This window comes from Mesoplodon mirus (genome assembly GCF_964341445.2).
Source record: "Mesoplodon mirus genome assembly, chromosome: 9".
Lineage (NCBI taxonomy): Eukaryota > Metazoa > Chordata > Mammalia > Artiodactyla > Ziphiidae > Mesoplodon > Mesoplodon mirus.
In genome coordinates, this window is record NC_138985.1 from 64486246 (window position 1) to 64514031 (window position 27786).

General features: G+C 39.7%; 2 protein-coding genes across 6 annotated transcripts in view; both read right to left on the minus strand.

Moving 5' to 3' along the window:
• The window catches only part of OSBPL3 (oxysterol binding protein like 3), a 200992-nt gene that overhangs the window by 33616 nt on the left and 139590 nt on the right, over positions 1 to 27786 (minus strand). For 4 of the 5 annotated variants that reach the window (XM_082631943.1, XM_082631946.1, XM_082631944.1 and 1 more), the window contains 8 exons: positions 26203 to 26306; positions 25910 to 26002; positions 24709 to 24865; positions 17451 to 17581; positions 14040 to 14147; positions 7141 to 7275; positions 6195 to 6288; positions 2036 to 2286 (listed from right to left, as the gene is read on the minus strand). In XM_082631943.1, coding sequence (XP_082488069.1) covers positions 2036 to 2286; positions 6195 to 6288; positions 7141 to 7275; positions 14040 to 14147; positions 17451 to 17581; positions 24709 to 24865; positions 25910 to 26002; positions 26203 to 26306 — 1073 coding nt within the window. The remainder of the gene's footprint in view (positions 1 to 2035; positions 2287 to 6194; positions 6289 to 7140; positions 7276 to 14039; positions 14148 to 17450; positions 17582 to 24708; positions 24866 to 25909; positions 26003 to 26202; positions 26307 to 27786) is intronic. The other variant, XM_082631947.1, reaches the window with a different exon arrangement.
• Positions 1 to 27786, minus strand: part of LOC309810144 (uncharacterized protein) — a 184409-nt gene that overhangs the window by 17346 nt on the left and 139277 nt on the right. The window lies entirely within an intron of this gene.

Consider the following 27786-nt stretch of genomic DNA (forward strand, 5'->3'; position numbering starts at 1 on the left):
GCAATAGCAAATTTTCCTTTCTAATACAGAAGAATAATCTCAATATTTCCTCTTCTCAGCTCATTTCACGAAGTTTCTTATATTGGAAAAAAAAAAAAGCAGTGTGCCTTTCATAAATGTTCACCAGTCACATAACTTTCAACAGCCTTTTGAAAACTGGTCCCACCTTACCACCTCACAACACTCTATAGCTGCTGGAGAGCCTATAAAAATCAATTTGCTGTGCTCAATTCAGTCTGTTCTTGAAACTTGGGTATGTGTTCCTCTCTTTGCTTCCTCAGATGTCTGTTACCTGATAAACAGCAAGGTCACACGTCTACATGGAATGCTGAATCAACCCTGAATCACCTTCACAATTTAACATATAACATATTTATAAAAGAACCTGGTATCATTCATGATGTAGGGGGAGAAAGGAGGGAGGGAGCAGGCAAATCAAAGCATCCTCCTTGTGGGCTGACAATATGAGAGAGAATCTCTGCAGGGGTAGAGCTAACCTTCATACTCAGAGCAATGAACACAATCCATGGGCTAGGTTCATCCTCAATTCTTACCTGAACTTTCCCTTCCTAATGTACTGATGCCTTTCCTCAAACTTCTTCTCAAGGTCAATGACACCACTCAATCAGCTGACATCCTAAGGGTCTCTAAATTGCTACAAGAATGAAACACCTTTTAAGAATGCTTTCATCTTCAGAGCCAATCACTTTCTTTAAAGAAAAGTACTGTCCACGAATGATAACTTTTAACACTTGCCTTGGCAGCTATTTGCCTCCCTTTGTTCACAGAAATTCTCTGGGGAAGAGTAACAAAGAAGACAAAAAATAAACAGCTTGTTTTTCTCTCCTACTCTGATTATCATTAGTATCAAGAAAGAAAATCTCTTTGATGGGAGAAGTCCCAGGAGACACTATGGGATGAGACGGGATGTCTCTTTCAACCAGTAGTTAAGATTTTCCCTTAATCCTCAAATCACTGAAGAAATTGAAGTTTTAATGAGGGTTTAAACTGCAGAATGTGTACAATTTAGAAAACAATGGCGTCCTCCAACAGTGAGACAGTGATGTATAGCTGGGTCCCTGAGGCTAGGGGCGTGCTGTCCCACTTAACCAATCAGCAAATGTCTAGGGCAGAGATGCTGCATTTGGCGGGAAGACACTCATGTCCCAGCATCCCACACAAACAATGACCTTTCTGTTGAGCAGGTAACATACCAGGAGGCAAAAAGAGGAAGAGACACTCAGTTTTGAAGAACAAATAGCCACAGTCACAGAAAGGGCTGATTTGGCTACAGTCTTGTCACTAAGGTACCCCTAACCCCATCCCCACAAGACAGGGGAAGGATGAGAAATACTTGGAGACCCCTACATCAGAAGCCCCATCACTTGATTAGAATTGATACTGAGTAGAAAACAGAAGGTTAATCTTTCTAGGATGAGGTTTTTTTAAAAAACTTATTCTATAAAATAAGAAGTATATATGTGGGATCAACTATACTGATAAAAATTAATTAAAAAAAAAAAGAAGCGCGGGGGGAGAAGAATCTTTCTGATGTGAAACCTGTGAGTGAATGATATTTTCTAAAAATTTAGGGGCTGATAGGACAATTCCAAAAATAAACAAAAACGTTCTCAAGGGAAATTTACCCTGGATGAAACAAAACAAAACAAAACAACCAGCTCCAAAAATTAAGTTCTATCCACTCAGGGTAGTAAAATACTCAGACAGCCCTCAAGACATGTCTTCCAGCCAGGCAATATCAGAACAATCCCATGTAAGGTTCTGGAGAAAGAGGAAGCCCGAAACCACAGAGCAGAACTACCCCCAGGCCGCAGCTGTCACAGGGAAGCCGTGCCCAGTGGCAATTCCTGACCAGGTGACTGAAAACAGCCAGACGGAGGGGAAGTGGAGGTGGCTGGGAAATGAACCTATCTGACAGGCAATCCAGATGGGAACCGGAGGGACAGGAGCCCTGGCTGTGCCCATCTTGGCTCTGCTGGGTCCTGTGAGTGGCCACCGTGCCTGTGGTGCTCACCATCCTCTCCAGGGCACTGGGCGTCTGGGCAGCCTTGTCCAGGAGCTCACTGTACTCCAGCTCCTCACACAGCCTCTGCAGCGTGTTGAGGGGCTCATTGAGTTCCACTGGCATGGCCACCTTAGACAGGTCCTTCCCGATGTTAGTTCTCAGGATGTTCCACAAGCTGACGTTACCGGACTTGGGGCACGGGGCTGGCAAGCACGTTCTCCTTTTGGACTTGGCTTCCCCTCCACTTTGGAGAATAGGCCCTGAAAGGGAAATAAGCCTGGTTGCCTTATAAGGATTTTCATTTTATTTTACTATTAAAAAGGAAAAAAAATCCACCTTACTGAGCAAGTACGCCATGATACTATTAATCTCAGTTATCCAGATTATGGCTGAAGTCAGAAAATAAAAAGAATTCTGAGCAGCTAAATGAAGTATCAAAAATTATAAGCACTAAAACTCACGGACTTTATTCATGGGGAGGTCTTCATACTCCTAATCAAAGGGTAGTTCCTCATAGCTTATATGCACTTAGAATAAAACTGGAAACTGGATTGCTATGCCCAGAGCAGGTTACTTTTAAACTCTTTAAACTCTTTTTAAAAGCACTTCAACACTTTGTTGTAAAGCAGAGACTAATTTAAAAAAAAAAAAAAAAAAAAAGCACTTCAAGTTCTGATAAAAACTTTTAAAGTCTTTTAAAAAAATCGTTTCCAATTCTGGTAAAACAATTGTGTTTATTATAGGAAAATTATAAAGGAAACAAAAGTCATCCATTATCCCACTACCCAGAAAGAGTAGCCATTTATATTTTGGAGTATTTTCATTTAGTGTTTTCTCCATATAGCTGACAATGTTTGTATAGTTGAATGCTTTGCTTAATCAGTTAACATAAATATTTTTCCATGCTATTCAAAATTCTTCTAAAACATCATTTTTTTTTTAATTAATTTATTTTTGCTGTGTTGGGTCTTCATTGCTGTGCGAGGGCTTTCTCTAATTGTGGCAAGCGGGGGCCACTCTTCATCGCAGTGCGTGGGCCTCTCACTATCGTGGCCTCTCTTGTTGCGGAGCACAGGCTCCAGACGCGCAGGCTCAGTAGTTGTGGCTCACGGGCTCAGTTGCTCCGTGGCATGTGGGATCCTCCCAGACCAGGGCTCGAACCCGTGTCCCCTGCATTAGCAGGCAGATTCTCAACCACTGCGCCACCAGGGAAGCCCTAAAACATCATTTTTAATGACTGTAAAACAATTCCATGCTATGGATAAGCCATAATTTATTGAATCATTCATCTGTTGTTGGACTTTTAGATTTCTTTCAATGTTTTGCTAAAAAAGTAGTGAATATTCATATTCTTAGATATTTAATTATATCTGATTATTTTCTTAGAATATACAGAAGTGGGAATCATATGATCATACTGCTCTTCAAAAAGGCTGTATCAGTTTCCCATTTATCAGCAAGCATATATTAGTGTCCATGTTCTGAGACCATTCCAGGCTTGTCAGCATTCGCTCTGAATTCTTGGCAAATCGTTAGGTGGACAGCGCTATCTCCTTGTTTTAACCTACATTAAAAAAATTCCTTGTGTGTCTGGAATGCTTTCATGAACACTTCTTCTTTTCTGAATTGTCCGCTTTCCTATTTATATATTAAGACATAATCTTCTGTTTTTGTATTTGTTTTACAATTTAATCCCCATTTGACATTTATCTTTACATTTGGTCTATGCAGTTTTTTAATGAATGAAACATTTACATCTTAGGTTTTTACACCTATCAATCTTTTCCTTTGTGACAACTTCCATTACCTCATGCTCTGGAATTCTTTTCCCACCCCAACATAGCCTATTTTCAAATGAAATCTTTTGCATTACGTCAACATATGAGAAAGTGGTATTTTATTATAAAACCAATCACTCTGAATAATGAGGTTGCTTTGATGAACAGGAGAATATGAAAGTGAGGTCATACTTTGAAGTCTCATGTTAATCTAAGCAACCAATTAAATTCTGAATTTGTTTTAATTGCTCAACACAGGCAAAAATCAAGTAAATAGCTGCAAATGATGACAGTCTTTAAAAACAGCATTCCATGTAATCTCAAAATACTTTATTTGTTACACTAAATTTTGAAAGAATACTATACTACTACTACTAATAATGGCTAATACATACATAGCTTTTACTCTGTGACAGCTTTTCAAGAATTTTACATATATTATCTCATTTATCCTTTGCAACAACCTCTTGAGATAAACAGAATTATTGTCCCCATTTTACAGATGAAGAAACTGAGGCACAGAGAAATTAAGTAACTTGCCCTAGAACACATAACCAGTGAGTGGCAGGGCTGGAGTTAACCGAGGAAATCTGGTCCCTGAATCTATATTCCTAACCACTGAACCTCCACACAGCACCTATCAGAGTGACAGATCCTATTATGTGCCTACTGATTTGGGTGGGGGGGATAAATTAATAGGAAACATTCTAAATACCTACCATTTACTAAGGGCTCAGAGAAATTCTAGTGTGGTAATTTATCAAGACCTGGATAAATCCTATTTCCTTCTGTAGGCAATACTGTGTCCTAAGATGCAAAGTTTATTTCTACATACAATTTTTTCAGTAGAGTACTGATGTGCAGAAATCTAATCTTCCAAATACTGCCAACGAAGAAAGCTAGGTTTGGCCCAGTGTTTGTTCAAGCTAAGAAAATATTGGTCAGTAATCTAGCAAAATGGCTGTGGAATAAGATAAGAGAGAACCAGCCTTCACCTCTTATATGCTTTTCCTGGCTGGTGTCAACTCAGCACAGCTGTGGTCTTAGGTTCGGGGGCAAGTCCTCTGTTCCCAACTTCGACCTCTGAACCTCTATACCTCTGTTCCTCTTGGCCCCCTCCCTAATGCCTCAAACAGAAGGAGGACTTCAGCATTTGTTCGTCTTCTTCATCCACAATGAGAGTTCCCATTTAGTATGTGTGTGTGTGTTGTTTGCCAAGGGAATAAGTGATGCCTCCTCATTTCTCTTTCAATTCGCCTCCTTATTTTTCTACAAAAACAAGTAGTGCATGAACTTGCTCCTATATTACTGGTCTTTGCCTTTAAATCACTGGTTCTCAGACTTTTCCACCAAAGGATTAATCTCTCCAGAAACAATTCAAGGAAGATACAGAGCATAATGAGCTTCTGACTTCTAGCAGGTGTGATGCTGAAAGGATACTCTTTCAGAGAACAGTAAATTTACCTGCCTTTTTTGTAGTCCCCCAAAGAGTAGGCTCTTTGACATTCAGATAACAACTCATCATCATCGTATTTCACATACGTACTGAGCTGGCAAGCACTGATACATCAAAAAGGAACTGACATGGTCCTTGTCTTCCATGTAGATATAAAAATATGTGGTGTTCTGGCATAGATAAATCTAGAGACCCCAAGCATGCTGAGTACCAAGACTGGGAGTATTTGATGCTGCAGGACTCATATAGAGACCTGTCCAATGGGCAGATTCTTCTTAAGGATAGGTCACCTTCCTAAACAGGCTTCAGTCTGCTTACTGAACGCCTAAATCAGAGCTGTTTGGAGATAGCAGACATTCCAGGTACCCGCCACGGTTCCAACTAACATTTCCTGGGCATCATTTTCAGTCTTGGGATCAACCAGTAATAAAGGGACATCTCAGGGTACCTTAAGCCCTACCACCACAGGCGGAGCAGTTTGTTACTCTCAAATGTGTTATCTTGAAGAATTGGAAGCTAAATTACCGCTTAGAGCAGACCTTTTACATTATAAGTGCTATTGAATTCCTAAACTATAAAAACCACTAGAAACCTAAAGGAAAAAAGCTATATTCTAATATGTTTGCAGAGAGAATGTTGAACCAAATAAGGAACATCTGTAGTATTAATTTTTGATATTTATATGATAATTGGTATAACCTTACTTTATAAAATAGAAATTTGCACTAGCCAACAAACGTATTTGAATGAATAAATTTTTCACATGTGAGTGCCATGTTCTACCTAGATTATAAAACTTTGAGGGTGGGGACCATGTCTTAAGTTTCTGATGTAGAACTTGCTAAGTTCTCTGTTTGCAGCAGGTACCCTATGTATGCTTACCAGTATTCTGTAAAGATCCAAACACTCAGAGGTCAAGCAATTTAAATCTTACCCAAAGTCTGTCTCTCATTATCTAAATCATTACTGAGATTATCTAAGGAAAGGTTGTCACTTATGTCACTGACATATGAATCATCTTCAGAAATCTATGGGAAAGAAGAAATAATATACATTAGAGTAGACAAGCCAGATTTCATAAAGCCTTTACTTCAAATGATCAAATATTTTAGACCACACATTATAAACCTATAGAAATGATTTTGGATGCTGTTTTCATAAAGGCCCATACACCAGTCTGCCTAGGGGATGTTCACAGAAAATATGTTATTAAAATTCTTATACATTCTTGATTCATTCTCACAAGGAAAACACATGTAAACCCCAGATTTTAGTTATTATAAAAATTCTTATTAATTCAGACTGCTTTTTCAGAATTTGTTAGCGTTTGACTAGAAAGAGTTACAAATTGTCTTTTAACTATTTGTGAATAAAAGTATCTTCTATGGAAATTAATAGATAAAAAATATTAGTATTTCTATACCGAAGGGGTAAAATGATCAGTACTCACACTCAGAACATAATTGTAAATTAATTATAACAACCATATTATAATAACTATAATAACCATAATTATATTATAAATTACTATAGAGCAAATTCAATGATGAGAAAATATACAAGGTGTTAACTTCTGACCCTGTAGTGGAAATAATACATTATCAAACAGCTAATAGTCAAAATCAGTAACCTATAATTGAAAAGAGGTATAACGAACCAAGTAACAGAAACCAGGATGTGCCCAACACCTACTTTCATAATCTTTTTTCCCTAAGATCTTATATCTTTTTATGCTTTTTGAGGTATGAGTTATAAGAAGATCCTCAGAATGTAATGATAAAAAGGAGACATTGAGTTTAGTGTTTCTAAATATGGGTATTTACTGAACGGGTAAAGCAGCAAGAGATTTGGAGGCACCTAACTGAAAACAGTGGTCAAACCTCATTTTCTGAAGAGCTTGGAGACAACAGAACTTCCTGTGCATCAAAAAACTCTGAAAGAGAGTCAGTGATGGAGAGCCTGCTTTCGTTGGAAAGCTGATGGACCAGAGTTCGATTGTCATCTCTGGAGTTTTCCTATTTGAAACACAAAACCAAAAATGCATATATTTAGAAACAGTCTCAAGAGAAGCAAAATAAACAACTGATTTTGCTGCACAATACACACGGTCACAGGCCCAGGCAAACAAGCAGCTCAAAGCAGAGGGCAGGTTCAAAGTTGAGGAGAAGCAAACCTCACACAAAACACGGTGAAAAGCCTAGGTCTCCCCCAAACGGGCACCTTGTTCACAGGCATTATCACAGCTCAGGCACACACAACAAACCTCAAAGCAAAAAAAGACTGTGCAGGTCAGTTTTTATTCCACTTAAGACGGGAAAAATTCCAACACTCTCTGAATCATATCCTCTTATTCTCTACCACTGCAGGATGTTTCTTTTCATCCTAAAATTTCCTCTGAATTGTACTCAATGCATGTCCTTGCATGGCTGGTCCAGAGCAACACAGCTTTCTTCTGCCTCAATTCTCTCGTAGAGGCCTGTGTGCTGCTCATGAGGCATCCCTTGACAAACAAACAGTGTGTTTCGGTCCAGAAGTGCCCCTGGTGGTAGATCATTCATTATTCATGGATGAATGAGATAAATTCTCTTTGTCTGTCTCTCTCCAACCACACTGGCTGCAAGGGAAGGAAGTCCCCAATCCCCTTTCCACCCTCTCTGCAAACAACACAATAGAATATCGGGATTTTCTCCTCTTGCTGGCCCTCCATCCCTTGAGTCACTGAGTCTGGACTTTTCCTCTGGAAAGGACCTAAATACTTTGGGAATATGTTCTGTATGCTATTTGCAAGTGAAAATTCAATTTAACTCAAGAAATTGAGCAACTGCATTGTGCCAGTCATGGCGGGATAGGATGACAAATAAGACAAGGTTTTTGGCCCGAGTAAGTGGTATAGAGGACACATCCAACACACATGAGCCCAAGACTATGGAATAGAAAGCACTACAGAAGCGGACAGGAATGAGAGGTTGGTTCTATTAGGGGGGCTTTGGTTGGGGAGGGCTTCACAGAAGAGGTGATGCCTAACTAGACCTTGAAGAACGAGAACATACTGAGGACGACATGATTTGATTCCTTTGAATCAGAGAAGACTGTCACCTGAACTTCCTGACAGCTCACATTTCTCATGGGGCTGATAAAGGAGCTGCTTATATATCCTTATGTATTTGATAAATGAGTTGCAGAATAATTTGGGAAACAAAAGTTAACGCATATTATGTCTTTCCCAGAAGTTTTATGAGTTCAGGACATACTCCTCAGCCTCATAAAATGGAGATGCTACAACAGGAGGGCCCCAGCAGATGTTCATAATTAATAAAGGTCAAATGGTCTCTTTATGGAATGTTTACTTCAGGAACACATTTAAATGTGTATCCCTTTCTCTTCTAGCCAAGGTATTCATTGAAAGATCCTACCCATTTTAATATCCCGACAGACTTTTGAAAAGCAGGCTTCTTCTCCATGCTAACAAACAAGATAGATCACTTAGGATCTATAAATAAGCATCACATCTGTCACCTTTAAAGGAAAGGTCTCTCTCCTCAAAAGAGGAGACATGGTAATCAATAACTGAGCTCCCTTAATGTTCACTGAAACAACAGAACAGTCCTGTGTCTTTGCTGCGTCAGTGCCACATAAGACTCTAATGATTTATTTACTTGTTCTCCTCATTAATTTATTAATAGTCACTCCGGCTCTTTCTGTATTTCTTCTTCCTAGGCTGATGGGTCAGAAGGATTTCTTGCCTGATCAACACTGAAAATAGCACACCTGGCCCCAGCCCTTTCTGCTGTTCCATTACTCCAGCAACTTCCTATTGATAGTCACCGAAAACTTAACAGGACTGCAGGAGCCTCCAGCCCTCAGCCCAGTGTCCTGCACAGCCCAGGACCTCATGTATTAAAATATTAATCTAGTCAGTTCAATTCAATCATATCCCCTCAAGTTTGTAAGGTATAAGTGGTTGTTTATCTTTTTTTACATTGCAAAAAGATAGAGAAAAAGGAGGGAAGGGAACACGCATAATCCCATCACACTAAATCAACCGCTATAGGCATTTTGACACATTTCTCTCCAGTCCTTTTTATACATATAGCTCTGCTTTGTTTTGAAATAATTGTCATCTATCTATCTAATTTTATAAATTTCCTCCAAACAACATTGCACTATAACTTTAGTGACATGGACATATATACACTACCAAATGTAAAATAGACAGCTAGTGGGAAGCAGCCACATAGGACAGGGAGATCAGCTGACCACCTAGAGGGGTGGGATAGGGAGGGTGGGAGGGAGACGAAAGAGGGAGGAGATATGGGGATATATGTATAAGTATAGCTGATTCACTTTGTTATAAAGCAGAAACTAACACACCATTGCAAAGCAATTATACTCCAGTAAAGATGTTAAAAAAAAATTAAATTAACACTTGTTCTGAGGATAAAGGTAGTATGTGCTCAAAATAGAAAATACAGAAAGATGTAAATAAAATAAATATCACTTAAAATCCATCACTCAGATGTGGCCCCTATTAACCTGTCAGTGTATTTTTTGTATTAAAATATTTGTATATAGATTTTTTTTTTTTAGTTTGAAAAACTGGGATCACACTGTACATAGTCTTTATTTAGTCTGCCACATTCACTTAACATTATATTGTGAACTTTTCCCTAGGCTGCTAAAATTTCTCTGAGACAATGAACTTTACTTGATAGATTTACTATATATGTGTGTCACAGAGTAACCATGTCATTTATTGGAAATTAAGAGTGTTTCCAAATTTGTAAAGATGGTGAACACGTTTGCAAATGTGTCTTTGCTCGTATGTCATTATTTCTTAGAATCAGTTCTCAGAAGTAATTATTTAAAATGTTTAAGGCCAAATGTATATTACCTAATTACATCAAGTAAAAGAACCTTTATTTTCTCTATATCTTTACTGCTACAGAATACTATAATTTAGAATTTTTTTTTTACTCTAATTGTTTTAATTTGCATTTCTTCATTAAGAATTAGGTTGGACTTTTTTAAAAAAAAAACTACCTCTATATGTATAAATGAATAGTTGTGCTGTACACCCGAAACTAACATGATATTGTAAATCAACTATACTTCAATTAAAAAAACAAAAAAACTAGTTTTAGAGATGGGGGAGGCTAGGTCAGGATGCATGGGACCTCCCTCTGCATTTCTTTGCACCTTCCTGTGAATTGATAAATATCACAAAATAAGAAGTTAAAAAAAAAAACAATTTGTATTTTGTATTTTTTTGTGAATTGTGGTGTCTTTTTTCCCAGTTATTTGTTGAGGACTTAAGTTGCCTGCTCTTACTCATTAATTATTTACATATTAAAGACATTACCACCTATTTAGCATTATCTAAGTCTGTCATTTTCACTGAAAATATTTTTTCCTAGTCTATCATTTGCCTTCTTATTTTTTCAAACACACCATCTTTTTTCCTTTCAAAAAAAAAATCCAAATCTAGTCAACGTTTCTTTTGTAATTTTTTCTATTGCTTCCACATTTAGGAAGTCCTGCCTACTCTAGCCATTTGTTAAACATTTAAATCAATATTTTTCAGTTTGAATTTAATTCATTAGTGATTCATTTTAGTGTGTAATGGAAAGATGGATTGATTGATTGATTGATTGATTGACTGATTTTTAATTTTTTGGCTGTGTTTGGTCTTCCTTGCTGCCCACGGGCTTTCTCTAGTTGCAGCAAGCGGGGTCTACTCTTCATTGAGGTGTGTGGGCCTCTCATTGCGGTGGCTTCTCTTGCTGTGGAGCACGGGCTCTAGGCACGCAGGCTTCAGTAGTTGTGGCACGCAGGCTCAGTAGTTGTGGCTCACAGGCTCTAGAGCGCAGGCTCAGTAGTCGTGGAGCACGGGCTTAGTTGCTTCGCAGCATGTGGGATCTTCCCAGACCAGGGCTTGAACCCACGTCCCCTGAATTGGCAGGCGGATTATTAACTACTGCGCCACCAGAGAAGTCCCAATGGAAAGATTTAAACTGCTTTCCAAATTGTTTTTGAGCTGTGCCAGCCTAACTTATTGAAAAATTCATCTCTTTCCCATTGATTTTTCAGCGCCTTCTATCATACATTTATTTCACTCTTTTATATATAAAATGGTGCTATGCCTGAGATAGTTATTCTGTCCCATTCTTACCCCATCACTGCCATATTTTCACAGCTGGAGCTTCACCATGTGTTTTATTTTCTGGCTTGACCTGTCTTTCCTCTCCATATAGCAGTATGATGCTGCTGAGAAAACAAGTGTTTGGGACTCATTAGAACTGGACTTAAATCCCAGCTCTACCTCTTACTTGCTGTGTGCCCTAGAGGAAGTTACTTAACCTCTCTGGGCTTTAGCTTCCTTGTCTGTAAAATGAAACTACCATCACCTACCTCATAGAGCTGTGGATAGGATTTTGTGAGACAATGCATTTAAGTGCACATGGAATATAGCAAATGAGCAATTAAAAGAATCAAAAGTCTTGTTTTAGAATTTTCTTTCAAGTTCTTGCTTGTTTGGTCTCTTAAATGGACTTTAGATTTAGTAGGATATTATCCCCAAAGTCACTTGGCTTTTCATTTGGAATCTAAAATAACATAAAATAATCTAGGCACTCATAACCTGATAATAGTAAATGTTCAGATTCAGAAATTTAAAATAGAAGGACTTGATAGGATATGAGAGTCATTTTTGATAACAGGGGAGATTTTAGAATCCAAGTAGATTTTAGAACACCAAAGATGGGTAATTTGTGCAGCTAAAAGGTAACAGAAGGAAAGCAAAGAAAGTAAGAGGGCCTAAAAACAGAGCACCCTGGGCTGACCCCAGTGTGGGAACTGTCATTCCCACAGTGTTTGAGGAGCCTGTGAGCTACCCAAGGAAAGGGCATTGGAGTCAAGCTTTCAGGCTTTGGGGCGGCCATTTCCACTCACTCTCTTATTTCCTGAGGGCAACAATGGCTTTTCCCATACTGGGAAAGTCAGCCTTTCCTTTTCACGCTCTGTGAAAAGCAGGATAAAACACGGAAAACAGAAAATCACTGAAAGAGGAACTAGATCAGTGAGACAAGCAAATCATCAATTCAAGACTCTAGCAGGTTGTTTTGGAAGCTGTGAGCTTGAAGGATGTTATCACTCCTCTTCGAAGACAATGTACAGCATTTAAGCCTTCAGGTGCATTACTTGTGAGATCAATTTAAAAACGTGCATTTTAAAAGACCTGTGATTTTGGTTTCCTTTCCCAAATGCAAATAGCCCCAAGGGTATGCATTGAATATAAATTTACAGAACCATAAATGAAGGGTCAACTTGCCATTTATCTATTTAATGGCTTGTTAAATAAACTAATGTAATTAGGTGATAATTTCAAAGGTAAGTGCTGCCTGGAAGCGGGCACCAAACCCCACAGAACGCCATGGCTTTGGCAGCAAGCCACCCTGAGTGACGGCTGGCCTCAGTGACTGAGCCCTGCTACAGCAAACCTGCAGATTCAGAGACAGCCCTCCTGGTAAGCATGTTTCTTTGCCCAGGCCTGAAATGAAGGCCCCTTTAGGTAATGTTTAGGTGCTCAGTCTTGGAGGGGACTCAGTTTGGGTCTGGGCTAAAGGATAGATGTATATGTACAACTGATTCACTTTGCTGTACACCTGAAACTAACACAACATTGTAAATCAACTCTAATAAAAATTTAAAAAATAAATAAGGTGACTGAAAAGATCTCCTGGGGACAGGGAAGATGCAGAATTTCATGGTCAACCACTGACATGTATCTCAGAAGTAATAAGAGGCCCTCCAGCCCTGCTGAGAGAGGGTATCACCCTCATCAGAAGAGGGTCCCATCAGCTCAGGACACAGCCTGTGCTTCACGTGAAGGTGGGTGCCTGGGCCTTTCAGTCTGATTGATTCCAGCATCTAATCTTCCCGTCGCCCAACACAACAACTTTCCAAGGAGTAAAGGAATTGTGTCAGGGTTTTGTTTTCTTTGAGGACAGAAAAAGGAGGAGGACGAGTTAAGATTAAACATTAGAAACTCCTTTAAAAAATTTACAATGCCCACCTCTTGTACCTGGCCTTCCTTTTTTTTTTTTTTAATGCACCAGTCTAATACATTTGTTAATGAAAAATTTAGCACAATCGAGGCAGGCATATAAACATAAGAGATTGCTAAAAACAATTTTGACCTTCATTACCCTTTTCCACTGATTTTTTTCAAGTAATCCACTTGTATTTTTCTGAACTTTCTCATTTTAAACACAGTCAAAGAATATTTTGGATAAACATCCCAAGTCTTGAGAACAGACATTTTTAACATACTATGAACCGACCAAGACACTCAACTGTAATAGTTCTCCCCCTCTGAGGGTAATCACAGGAAAGGGAGAAGGAAATAGCCACATGGAAATAGGAGAGTGGTTCTCAGAGAGGGAGCAAAAGAAGCTGGTTGGGAACTGGGATGCTATAGGTTGGAGAAAGTGAGGTTTTTTTCAGAAGTAACAGGAGAAAACATTTGTCTCTGTACAGTCCCCACTCCAGTAATATCAAGAGAAAAGGGTGATCCTTAGGAGGAAAATGGGGTAAAGAAATACAAAGGGAGGAAGAGTTCCAGGGGGAAAAAGCAGTTTAGAAATGCAGCTAGCAGCATACTTTCAAGGAAGCCTTGGGAATCCTCAGCCGTCCATAGTGAGGGGAGCACCACTCCCAGGGGTAGCAGGGAGGCCTGCGGGGACAAGGCACGGCGACATCACCAGACGAGAACCTTACCCACCTCTGCCAGACGATCACCCGACTTGGTAGCAACTGGGCGGTCGAGGAGCAGAGACTCAGCATGGATTCTGCATAAGCGTTCTTTAAGATCTGTGTTTTGTGCTAGGGCCTGGAACACGTTAAAAATAGTGGGGCTCCGTTAATAAATGGATGTTTCAGAAAAGCACAGCAGCGGGCCCAGTGTGGCGGAGCCCTTGGGGGCACTTCCTTGACTATTTTTCTTGAATGTTATCCAACAGGATACTCCTGAGATGCCTGGCAGATACAAGATGTTAAACACTGGAAACGGAGGCCCTTCTCGAATCTCATTTCCAGGGATGGAAGTGGGGTTAGTAAGGCTTTCCTTTCAGTGGAGAAGGAAATCACAAACACCTACAGCTCTTATTACTCGAGGTTTCTCGGCCCCTCCTCCTTCCCAGCGGCCTTTAGACTCTGGCTAGCTTCCTCTAAAGATCCCAAGCTTCTCTCTCTCATCTTCAATAAAAATGATGCTCTTACCCCTTACGATTGGACATATTTTAATGTTATTTAATTATCACACTAGTTGAATTGGATCTTAGGAAGTGTGCTGAGAAGATTTTGTGGAGGATTAATTTTACTGTTTTACAATATAGGTATTGATTGCTTTATATTCATTCTTCATAACTAAGATAATTAAAAAAAAAAAGAGCTTACTTACGTGGGTAAGGGCTAAGGACCAGGGCCCTGGGAAGGGGGCTGTGAGATGTGACCTCATGTCAGCCCACCCAGATCTCTTATTTCTCCCTGGACAGGTGTGATTCCCTAGCCCATCCTCCCAACTAAGAAAGTAAAAGAAGGTGTTTCTTTTATGCTGGTATCCCCTATGACCAACTGTTCTCCAAATGATCTGTTTTTAGAAAGGAACAACTTCACCTGATTCACCCACACACACTCCCACAGTCAGCTCCCCAGGTGCTTGTACACAGATCCATCCTGTCTGTCTGTCTTCCTGACTCTCTTCTGAGAAGCTCAGAGCCTTTCCCATCCATCAGGGCCCACAGGGTCTAGCTGCTGAGAGCATAGAATGATGTCTATATTTAACCCACTGCCTAGATCTCAAACAAGAATTTTGGCTTTATTTTTTAGTACCCACAGATGGAAAGGGTTACCAGGAAATTCTCAAGGGTCATTTAGGAAACACTTGAGTAGATGTTTCTTAAATCACACAACTACATCTAATAACCTCTACCAGGCACTCACTTTGGCCAATATGTTGCTGGTGTCTTAGTGTAAGCGGCTAGAATCTATACCACTGGCTAGAATTCCATATGGTCTGAAAAATGTGCTATTTTAGTAGCTTCTCTTTCCTTTGTCAGCCACAGGCAGAAGAAAGAAAAATTCAAAGATTGCACATACGGCACAGACGTATTCATTCGATGGCCCTGAGATAACTCTAAAATTCTTATTTTTAAAAAACAAGTCTTGAATCTAATCAGGAATCCAAGACAAAAAGGAAAGTATCATTCTGTTTTATCTTAAGTTTCCAAGATCCTTACCATCGATGAGGGAGAACTCCTTAAGAGAAGGTAATGACTCTGGACTAGGATACCATGGCCAGGTGGGTCTCATGGCCTCTCCCAGACCAGCAGATTAACAAAAGGAGGCCAGACCTCCACAGGAGGAGGGCAGGGGACAGGAAGAGGACAGTGAAAAGGATTTGGGGCGCCCATCAGAGGTACCTTCTAAGTGCACTAAAGGCCACACTACTGGGGACAATAAGAAATGCTTTTACCACTAAAAAATAAACTTAAAAAAGCAAACAAACAAACCACCTGCTTCCTTCAAACCAAAGCAGCACCCAGTGCGTGGCTGGCTGTCCATTACAATCCAAAAGGGGCGTTTCTATCTCTGGGTCTACAACATTACGACTCTAAACATGGAGTAAATCGATGTTATTTTTTATTTCTTTCAAAGATAACATACTGGAAATATTCAACTGAGCGAATATTCCTGAAGTATCTTACAATGACAGTATGTACCACTGGTAATGTATTTACCATTAACGTTACACCAAAAGTATTGCTTTACTTTTCTCAGTAATATGATGAGTAGAAAACACGGGTGGATATTTTCTAGTTCTCTCACTGCCTGAATTGGCTTCTGAAGACAAGATCCTAAAATTCATCTCCCCTACCTGACCCTACGGAGAAAGTTCAGTATTGCTTCAGATGGTAGATGGTAATTTCACATGTGTGCACACACTCTCTCCCTTTTCACAATAAGTGTTCCACATACAAGCAAAGAGTAGGAGCAGATAAGTATGTTCTTTTAAAAGTTCTCCAGATTTCTGATAGATACAGAGATAATAGCCAGACATTGTCAGCTATTCAAAACAGAGTTCTAGGATATTGCACTTCAATGGAGTCCAGCTCTTCTGAGGAATAAACGGGAATCGATGAAAAAAAAGGAGAGAGAGTGAATGACAGGACGGCTTACTGAAAAACGTTTGAGGCCTGGCAGTGATTTTTCTGTTGTTATGAAGGCACAATAGATTGCCTGACACTCCTTAGGACATCTCTTTGTGCCCGTGGGGGGAGCAGGTGGGAGCTGAATGTTTGTACTATCAGATCAAATCACTTTTCTGTCTTTGAAAGAGACATGGTATAAACAGGTAGATAGGATCAATGCTGGGCAGCAGAGAAGAGTGTGAATTCAAAATTTCACTCTGTTGCCTGTACCTGTCAATTTGGAAAGTCAATCTAAGCTTGTGAAGTCTTAGGTATGGAAATCTGCAAACTGTCAGACTTTGTAAGCATTAACAAACAAATGTCAAGACAAACATATAATGGGAGCTTCCCTGGTGGCACAGTGGTTAAGAATCCGCCTGCCAATGCAAGGGAGATGGGTTCAAGTCCTGGTCAGGGAAGATCCCACATGCCGCGGAGCAACTAAGCCCTGTGCCACAACTGCTGAAGCTCGTGTGCCTAGAGCCCATGCTCTGCAACAAGAGAAGCCACTGCAATGGGAAGCCTGCGCACCGCAACAAAGAGTAGCCCCCGCTCACTGCAACTGGAGAGAAGCCCGCGCGCAGCAACAAAGACTCAATGCAGCCAAAAATAAATAAATAAATTTAAAACAAAAACATATAACAAAAGCTTTACAGAAACAGAAAACTCAAGATAAATAGGAGGAAACCAAACAGAGTATCTAATGCTCAGTGAAAATACTAGCTACTAAGATTTCGAGTAGGCTCAGCTTTGGTGTTTAGAATAAGCAGATCTGATGAAAGGTTAGAATGTAATTTGGATAATGTGTTTGGTTTTCTCATGAATTTTCAACACAACCTTGGAAATCATGAATTTTCAACATAACCATGGCAATGGAAAATATAAAATGTTCATGAGCCTGGACACACTGTCAGGCATTTCCATGACACAGACGTGTAACTTACAGATGACAGGGCGTGCTTCAGACCAAGGACCTGGGCAGAGGAGGAGACGGAGACATCCTGCTCCATCAGCTGCTTCAGTTTCTCTCTCTCCGTTAATATGGTATCAAAAGCTGACCTTAAAGTGAAGTAGACTATAAAGATATAATCATTATAAAAAGGAATAAAAGAGTCATAATTAAAAACAAGATATATAAGAGATGTATTTCTTGTAGAAGAACTTAGAAAAGTGACAGCCATGAATATTTTGCATCCAGCAAATGTGCACCTAATTGACTTAAAAAAAATACATCTGAAATGTAATACCAAGAGTGAACCCTAATGTAAACCATGGACTCAGGGTGATAATGATGTTTCAATGTAGGTTTATTGATGGTTAACAAATGGACCACTCTGGTGGGATGTTGATAGTGGGGGAGGTTATGTATGTATGTATGGGGTAGCGGGTATGGGAACACTGTACTTCTTGTTCAATTTGCTATGAACCTAAAACTACTCTAAAGAATAAGGTCTATTAAAAATTTGAAAATCACACATATTTGTCAATTCCAAAGTCCCTATCCACTATAAAATTCCATGATTTTATGACCTGTCACCAAGATATTTTGACACTTGAAAGGACTATACTTCTCAATTATCAACATTTAGTTTTGTTTGTATCTCCAAAGACTGGAAATGTTTGAAAACAGAACTTATTGGTTGTCAGAAGGAAAACGGTAACGATGCAGAGGAGAAACTAGAGAGCACCTTAACTAGGTGTCCAAAATTAATCACTAGTGAGTCAGATGGACTTCGTGTACCTTGGGACTTTGTGTGATACCCTGAAAAAGACACACTATTGTTTCTGTGGTACACAAGCCAGAGACAGGCCATCTGAATCTGCTCAGGAGGAAACATCAGACAACCCCAAAATGAGGACCATCCTATTTTTTCAAATTGGCCTGTATTCTTCAAAAGTGTCAATTTCATCAAAAAGACAGACTCAGGAACTGTTCCTAATTATAGGAGACTAAAGAGGCATGATAACTAAATGCGCTCTATGACCACGGACTAGAGCCTGTACTGAAGGGGAAAAGAGCTATTAAGGGATGTTAATTGGATAATTGATAACATTTGAATATGGAAGGCAGAATAGGTAAAAGTACTGTTTCAATGCTAAAATTCCTGAATTTCATAACTAAACTGTGGTTAAGTAACAGAATACCCCTATTCTTAGGAAATACACACTATAGCATAAAGGCATAAAAAAAGACATGATGTTTGATTCCTATTCTCACATGGATGAGAAAAAATAAATGCACACACATCTGCATGTGTGTATATATATGTGTGTGTGTGTGTGTGTGTGTGTGTAGAAAGAAAGAGATAAATGCAGCACAATATTAAAAATGGTGAATTTGGATAAAAGACATATGAGAGTTCTTTGTATTATTCTTGCAACTTGTCTATAAGTTTAAAATTATTTCAAAAAAGGTGTTACCTACCCTCTTCCTTGTTAGTCCTTCCAGCTGCCTGACCCAGAATCCCCCACCTCTCAACGTGGCATTCCACAACTGGTTCACTTTAGTGAGCGTTCAGGTACAATGAGAGCTCAGTGTTACTAGGCACTCAGATGCCTGAACTGAAGTTTTAAAAACCGTTATTAGGTGCAGCAAAACATTCACCAAGTTTCGATCACATAATGTACAAGTTGCCTCCTAGGGATAAGGCAATTGTCATCCGAATTACTGATCATGGAAATCACGTGTGAATATTTCCAATCTCCTTTAATTCTATTTTGTTTTAGAAAGGCAGGAAGAAGGAAGAGGCTGAGACATACTTCTCCTCCAATGGCCTGGCATAATACTGAACTGCCTGGCGCTGCACTTTTTGAGGTACTGTTACTCCAGAGTGGCCGATTCAGTATCACAGAAACTAAATATGCACGACTGAATTACTCCCTTCATTCCACAGCCACGCAGACAACTGAACCCCTCTCGATAGGCTGTCCCTAAATTGTCTGAGGTTGTGGTGTTAAGCCATAGACTTAGAGCATCTTCACAAAATCACAGGAAAAATAAGCCATTTGTTTAAATGCACACACAAATGATGGGGCTTCTGTTGACAGAAGGCAGGGGTCAAGGGTCAATAGGTACTGAATTTTCTAATAGTGTCTATGGAACATGCTTAGCTCTTTGATTTAAACAATTCAATTGAGCACAATAACAGGCAGCACAACATAGCCACCAATAGTGTGAGCTCCCACATCAGCCCTGGATTCTTCCCAGCTCCATCACTTACTCACTGCAGGACTTCGGACAGGTATATTATGCACCTGGACCCCAGTTTCCTCACTTGTAAATAGGGATAATAATAGCATTTACTTCATAAGATCGTTATGGGGATTAAATCAGATAATGTAGGTAAAGCACTTAACCCAATGCATCGCATATAATAAATAATAAATGCTACTGCAATAATAATAGTGGTGGTGATGAAAGAAACATACGAGGCTGAAAGTGGTGATGACTGCAGTCTTTTGAAATATGGGCAGCAGTTTTAGGATACTTGAGTCTCTTGCTGGAACATCATTTATAAATAAATGCACAGGGTAGAAGTTCTATGATGGAGAGATTGACCAGAATCTACTGAGCAGTAGAAGCAGTGGAAGCTCTCACCCAGAAAGCAACAAGCCCTGCAGTTAACTCACTCACTGCATTTTAGGTCCTTTTAGATAGGCACCCCTACCCCTTGCTACTCCACAGGATACCCATGCCCATCTGAGTGGGTCCCTGGGGGAACACCTCGTCACTGTCATTTTTTGGTAAGTTTACTTAGTATCTTACTACAATTCTTTCCTTAATTGAGGTATAACTGACATACAACATTATACTGGTTTCAGGTATACAACATAATGATCCAAAACTTGTATACATTTGGAAGTGAACACCACAATAAGTATAGTTAACATCTGTCACTTTACATAGTTACAAAAAAAATTTTTTTCATTGTCATATTTATTGCTCTAAATTAAACAGATATGGCACTCAGCTGGCTGCCACTTTACCAAATCAATTCCCTTGGCTTTCAGATGGCCTTCAGTAAAGCAAGGCATTCAACCAAACTAGAAGATTACTATTACTATTTGTAAATGAAGATTTCTCTCACTGCAAAGATTTTCCACAGGTTGCAGGAGGTGTATCCCTAAAACCTCACTTTTTCCCTTCCAAGGCAGAATGTGAATATCCACTTCTATCTGGAGTACCCTGACCCCAGTCCTATACTAGTCCTTGCTTTCCCATCCTAAATCTGCTCACCAAATATGGTAATTTTTGCTTGTATTACTAATAGAACACTCTCTCACAAAATCTCCTTGTAACAAGAAGCAGCAGCATGATTTCTGTTCAGTGGAAAACAATCATAGAAGATAATTACAGAATTTGAGAGGCCGAAGAGTCAGGACTACTTTAGGACATTTAACAAATGAGGCAACTGAGGCCCAGAGAAGTTAATCAATGAGGTGAAAGTCCCACAGCTAGTCATAACAGAGGTGGCCTAGTTGAATGCAAGTTTTCTGACTTAGCTTGTATAAAGGGTTAGCTCCAAAAAGGCTTATTATTTACAATGTTTGCTGACGTATGTTTCTAGGAACTTTAGTTCCAGAGTGATAATAGCTGACAGCAGTTTGGGGACAAGGGAACAGATTTTCCCTAACAACTTTGAAAATTTGAAAATCATTAAGTTAAACAAAGCTAACAGGCTTCTCTCCTGCAGGACTTCTCAGGGCCTTTAATATTTACTGCTTCTTGTGTAAATGCAAAGCAGACTATAGTCAGCAGTGTTTTCCAAACATTTTAAATCATGGAATTCTTCTGCTTTTTAAAGTGTTATATGGGCAAAGTGTTCCATGAAATACATTTTGGGATATGTAAAAGCCAATATATGTAAGGCAAATTACTTATGACTTTTAGACTTTAGTACATTTTGTTCTCTGTTTGCTTATATGTATGTCAACACAGACACAAAGCCAGACACATGAACCAATGAGAATTAGTTCAATGATACACCATAAAAATCAAATTTATAGCCTAAAATACACAACAAAGACTTTTTAGGATGGGAGTATATTAGTTGCCTACCATTTGATCCAACTTCTATGAGACGGAGAATTCAGATGCATTTAACAAGCTGAAGAAAAAGTAGGTAATATAAGACTATTTACAACAACAGTGGAATTCTTGCCTTGAGCTCAGCTGCTCTGAAGTCATGGTCAATAGATTAGTGATGCAGTTAAGAAAGTACAATAAAAACTGTCAGTAACAAAATCAGGCTTACAAAGGAAGAAAAGTCAAGATGCTTCAAAAGTTTGAATGGAAGTGAGAAAGCAGGCAAGGTCACAGGACACAGGGAGAACCTGAGAACTGTCTTCATTTCCTGAGGCCTCTGAATTACAGCCTCTGTCAAAGGGACTCCCCGAGATCTTTCAGTCTCTGCAAGTACGCTCTAAAACCACAGGAATGAAACCAAGCTTGTTGGGCTTCCTGTGGAATTCACTGTTCTGTTCGCAAGCCTGTGGGGCATGGGCTATAGTTGAATAGGTGTTCCTGGACTTTTCTCGGAGCACAAATCTTGACCTAGTCTAGGTATGTGGCAGCCCTGCAGCCAGCTGGTTTTCACAAAGCCCAAAAGACAGAACAGCTGGCTGAGGCCCATTATAAACCTTGCACAATGTCAGGCCCTCTGCAGGAGGACAGGATCAGGGGATCAACTCAATATAGCAAACTCTGTCCTCGTGAGGAAGCAGCTTCTTCAAGGCAGGTAAAATCAGGATAGTTCCCTTCTGCAGGGAGGCATTATCTTCTCATTTTTAAAAAGACAGTGCATATTATTAAAAAGTAATGGCACTGTATAGGAATTTCCTCCCACGAAACCTAAAATGAAACAACCTAATTACAAGTGGTCCTTTAATACTAGGGAACCACACTGGGGTGTGTGAAGATCTTTAAAGGGGTGGGGCAGGTAATTCTTCCCATTTTACAGATAAGTTGTACTGCCAAACATGGACAAGGTTCTAACGGTCACTTGGACAAGAGTTTGAGGTAAGAATCTGTAAAGAGCATAAAATGGTTTCCTCATAACCAATGTGTTTTATTTTAAGTTGGTAGGGTAAGGGAAAAGAGCCAAAGGAATCAGTGATGTAAAGGAAGAAAAATACAGGGTGACGAGAGAAAAGCAAAATAGGAAACGTCTTCTCTCCTCCCACTTCAAGTACTGCCCTCCCATTTAAAAAATGTTAACTCATTTTATCCCTTAAAAAATGATAAATCTATGATACTTTTTTTAAAAAAGCAGAATAAGTACTCCCAGTCTCCATCACTAAAATGCTGGTTTGTATCCTCTCAGACTTTTTTAATATACCTATATATGCCAGATTTATATAGTTTATTTTTTCCAAAAAAAAAATGGGATCATACCTTATATTTTTTGCTCAATATGTTGTGTCAATCTTCCAATACCTATAAAAATAAAAATAACCCTGGCTACCCCATCTGTGCGGGCAGTGAGACAGCAAGTGAGGAGCACAGACTCTGGCGTCAGGCAGGTTAGAATTCAAGTCTCAGGTTGGCTACTTTCTACCATGTGACCCTCACAAAGTTCTTTGGCTTCTCTAAGCCTCAGGTTTCTTACGTGTGCACAGAAAAGAGGTTACAGTCATACACACTCTGCGGGTTGCTGCTAGAATTCAATGAAATACTGCATGTTAAGTGCTTATTAGCAAATACCTGACATGACACTGTGTTCGATATAAGGTAGATATTATTATTGTAGCTGTTGAGTATTCTAGTATATGATTACATTGCATTTTAAAAATCCAATCCCTCTACTGTCAGGCATTTAGGTTATTTCTAATTTTGTTTTTAAACTTTCTATCGTGAAATTTTTATAGACTCACAGAAGTTACAAGAACAGTACAGAGAAGCCCTGGGTGCCCTACATCCAGTTTCCCATGGTGGTAACATCTTACATAACTCTGGTACAACATCAAACCTGGGAAATTAACATTGGTATAACCTACAGCTCTTATTCAGATTTCACCAGTTTGACAGGCTCTCACTTGTGAATGTGTGTACACGTATGGTGGTCAATGCAATTTTACTGTATGTCTAGATTCGTGGACCCACCACTAGAATCAGGATATAGAGCTTTCCATCACTACCAGGATTCCTCTTACTAACCCTTTATAATCATACTTGCCCTCCTCCTTGTCCCTGACCCCTGGCAGCCACTAATCATTTCTCCATCTCTATGCTTGTATCACTACAAAAGTGTTAATAAGTTCAATCATACACTATGACACCTTTTGAGATTGGCTATTTTAGGTCAACATGATGCCCTTGAGATCCCCTCCACTGTGGCGTGTATCCACAGTTCATTCCTTTTTATTGCTGAGTAGTGTTCCACTGCGTGGACGTACCACCTTTTGTTTAACCATTCATCTGCTGAAGGACATTTGGGTTGTTCCAGTCTTTGGTTGATACAAATAAACCTGCTCTGAACAGTTGTGTATAGGATTTTCTGTGGACTTAAGTTTACATTTCTCCGGGATAAATGCCCAGGAATGTGAATGTTGGGTTGTATGGTAAGTACATGTTTGGTTTTATATAAAACTGCCAAACTCTTGTCCAGAGTGGCTGTACCATCTTGCATTGCCACCAGCAATGGATGAGAGATCCAGTTTCTCTGGACCCTTACCAGCTGTCAGTTTTTTAAAAAAATTTAGCTATTCTAATAGGTGCATGGTAATGTCTCACTATGCTTTTGATTTGCATTTTCCTAATGATGGTGAAAATCTATTTCTAGTTTTTGATATGATAAACAATGCTATGATGGATATCTTTGTTTGGATAATTTTTAAATTAATTCCTATGAATGAATTCTTCAAAGTGGAATTGCTAGATAGGCAGACTTTTTAAAAACTTGAAACATGATGTCACATGCCCTCCAGAGAAGTACCAATTTACACTCTCATCAGCAGCATATAAATTGCTCAGCCTTTAAAGTATACTTAAGGCTCTCACCTTCTCCCCTACAGAGTTAAAAAGAAACTTCTTGCCAATGCACTCTGTACTACCAGGGAAATAAAATAAAAATTAGATTGTCTGAAATCCTAATAGAGCAGAAAACGAACCAACTAAGATTCCCCTCTCCAAGGACATCCCACATTTGGACGAACATTTAACATTTTCATCAAACACATTAGGAAGAAAGAAAACTCATTTACCTTTATGGGCAATATGACACAGATCTTCTTGCATTTTAGAAAACTCTGATGAGGTTTCAGAGCCATCGGAATAATTCTTTTCTTCTCCAAAATCTAGTGTTGACAAATTAGGATTGGAGGAATGCAGTCTTACTGGGCCAGAAAAAGGTTTTGGGACCTGAAGTGACACCAAAGGGAGATATTTCTTTTTAGATACGAATCGCTTAGAATATTTACTTGTTTCTAGGACTGGAAAGTACTAAGAACATTCTATAGAAAAGTCTTTCTATTGAGTGATAACTTATATGAAAACTCAGGAAAACACTTGTCACAGAAACTTTCACTGGCTTCTTGCAAAATAAAAATGGGTGAGAAATCACATTTTCCTTTGGAGGTGATCACAGCATTAAAGCTACAGGTTGAAAATGATAGCTAAAGCAGTTGGGCTGTTTCTCGTTTATATTCATTTCCTTTCTCCTGGCAATAATCACCCAGCATCTAGGTTGCTAATAGTTAATGGGGTAGATTTAAAAATGTTTTCTTTACTTGCACCTGGTGCTTTTTATGAAACAAACCTCCTTCTCACATGTTTATATACAAATCACTCTTTGCTTTCAAAGTATTTAAGTTCAACCCATAAAGTGCTTTGAACCAGAGTTATTAATATATGAGTATAACAGTTTCTGTAAGTTTCTGATTTATTTTGACCCTGACAATGCTGCAATTTAATATGCAATGGCTGAGCTGCAAATCGTGGCTTCTGGCTTAGCCGCGCATTGGGAAAAGTCAGCGGCTAGCGTTATGCAGTGAACTTCTGATGGGGGATTGGAAGGTTGGAGACAAGAGGCAAGAGAGAGTCTGTACAATGTCCTGCTCCCAGAGACTCCAGCCAGTGGGCTCAGAGGGATGGTGAATCCACTGAGTTGCAGCAGAAGAGATGAGTCAGAGCACACGACCACAGCAGCCACAAATCAATGCACACACCGAAGCAGGGAAGAGAGCAGGCAGGCTAAGCATTAAAGAAGGGGAAACCAAAACCCTTTACCCAATATTCATTACATGCTTATTCTAGTATTCAGAAAATCTTCCAGAAAATCTAAGTGACTGAATTCCTGAGAGAATAACTACAGAATATTCACTTGTCTATTCTTCTCTTTGAGTCCAAGGAGTCCCCAGCATATGTCCATGAGGAAACCAGCCCGTGGAGGGAAGCAAGGGTTACCTGAAGCGTTCCTTTAGCGTCTTTGCCAACAGCTCTGGACCGCCATCTCCTATGTGATCTTTTTTCCTTTTTGGGACTTTCAAAAGCTCCACCCTTTGTTTCAAAACAGGAAAGAGAGCACAGACAGTAAGGTCTACCAAACCAATAGGGAAAGACACACCAAAGCGACCACCTCCATCCCCTTGAATCTGGCTGAAGCAACCAACAAGACAACTTCCCTGTTAGTGAAAGGCTGGGAGGAGAGAGGAAAGCGGAAGAGTGCCAGAATGAAACAGAAGCGGGATCTGGCTAACCTGGGTGACATTGATAGCTGGAGCCGAATATGTCCGATGCAGGACGTCCATACTTTGCAGGAGCTGGCTCATCTCCACCAGGCAGGCATGACAGTGTGCCAGGTCTGTGGGAGAAAAGCAAGAGGATGAGTCAAACACAGTTATCTTGCATTCAAGCTTCCCTATGCTAGTGCCAGCTACTTTTCTCATTTATCTCTATTTGCTTTTACATCTCATAAGGATAGGAAACTTCACTTCCCTTCTTACAGGAGAGGCAGTAGACCACTGTGGTTAAGGGCATACATCTGGAGAACCACGCTGCCGCAGTCTGAATGTACTTTACAAACTGTGAATCTTGGGCAAATTACATAACTTCTCTGTCTCAGTTTCCTCATCTGGAAAACGGGGGTAATTATATACCTATCTCACAGGATAATTGAGTTAAAAATGAGGTGATAAATGCAGAGTGCTTTTAGAGTACCTGGCATATGGTAAGCACTAAATAAATCAGTCTTCACCATCATCATCATCATTATCATCATCATCATCATCACCGTCACCATCATAATCACCACGACCATCATTGTTACTTCTAATCTTTCAGGAACAGGCTGTCACTATCCGATTGTAAGGACCCAACACAACTTAAATGAATGAAATTAAAATGAAGGGTGTATTGGTCTCTAAGGATAACGTTGTCAATCATGGACCTGCAAGAGGACCACGATGGTCCTCCACAGATTGACCTGAGAGGACCTACGAGCATCCTCAGTCCAGTTCCTGGGTCACTAACTCAAAAGCTAGTCCTCAAGGTGTTGTTCACTGGATGACGGTGGCTGTTTCTCCTGAGAAATCAAGGTCCAAAAGCCTAAAGACGGTGGCTCTCAAACTTTGGTATCATCAGAATCACTTGGAGAACTTGTTAAATCAGATTGCTGGGCTCCATCCCCCAGTTTCTGATTCAGTCTATCTGAGTAGAAGCTGAGAATTCGTATTTCTAATAGGTTCCCAGGCCAGGCCAATGCTGCTGGTCCAGGGAAAACACTTCAGGGAGTACTGTCCCAAAATGTCACTCAGTGAAGCTCATATTTATTGGGAGGGCAACACTTATATAGCTCCAGGTGTGATAATATCTGCATTCAACAGGCAAAAATGCAATTTTCAGGCATCTTTCTCTGATAGTGGTTCTCAATATTGTGGCTACACTTTAAAAATCAACTGGTGAAATTTTTAAAATCACCTATGTCCAAGTCCCATCTCCAGGCAATTAAATTAGAACACCCCCAATCCCACTGGTGACTTTTTTTTTTAGTTCCTTGGGTGATTTTTAGCTAATTAAGGTTGAGAACACAGAGCTTCCATACGGTAAGCGTTCTCAACCCTGGCTCCTTATCAGAATCACTTGAGGAACTGTGGGAAAACTAGTGATGCCAGGGCCCCATCCCACACTAATTTAAAAAGATTCTTTGGGACAGGGGCCTGGGCATGCGTATCCTGCATTTTAAAAGCTCTCTTGGCGATTCTAACATGCAGCCAGGGTAGAGAACACCCGTTTGGTGGGGATCTCCATTTGGTTCACCCACCCACCTCTGGAACCGTGATTTA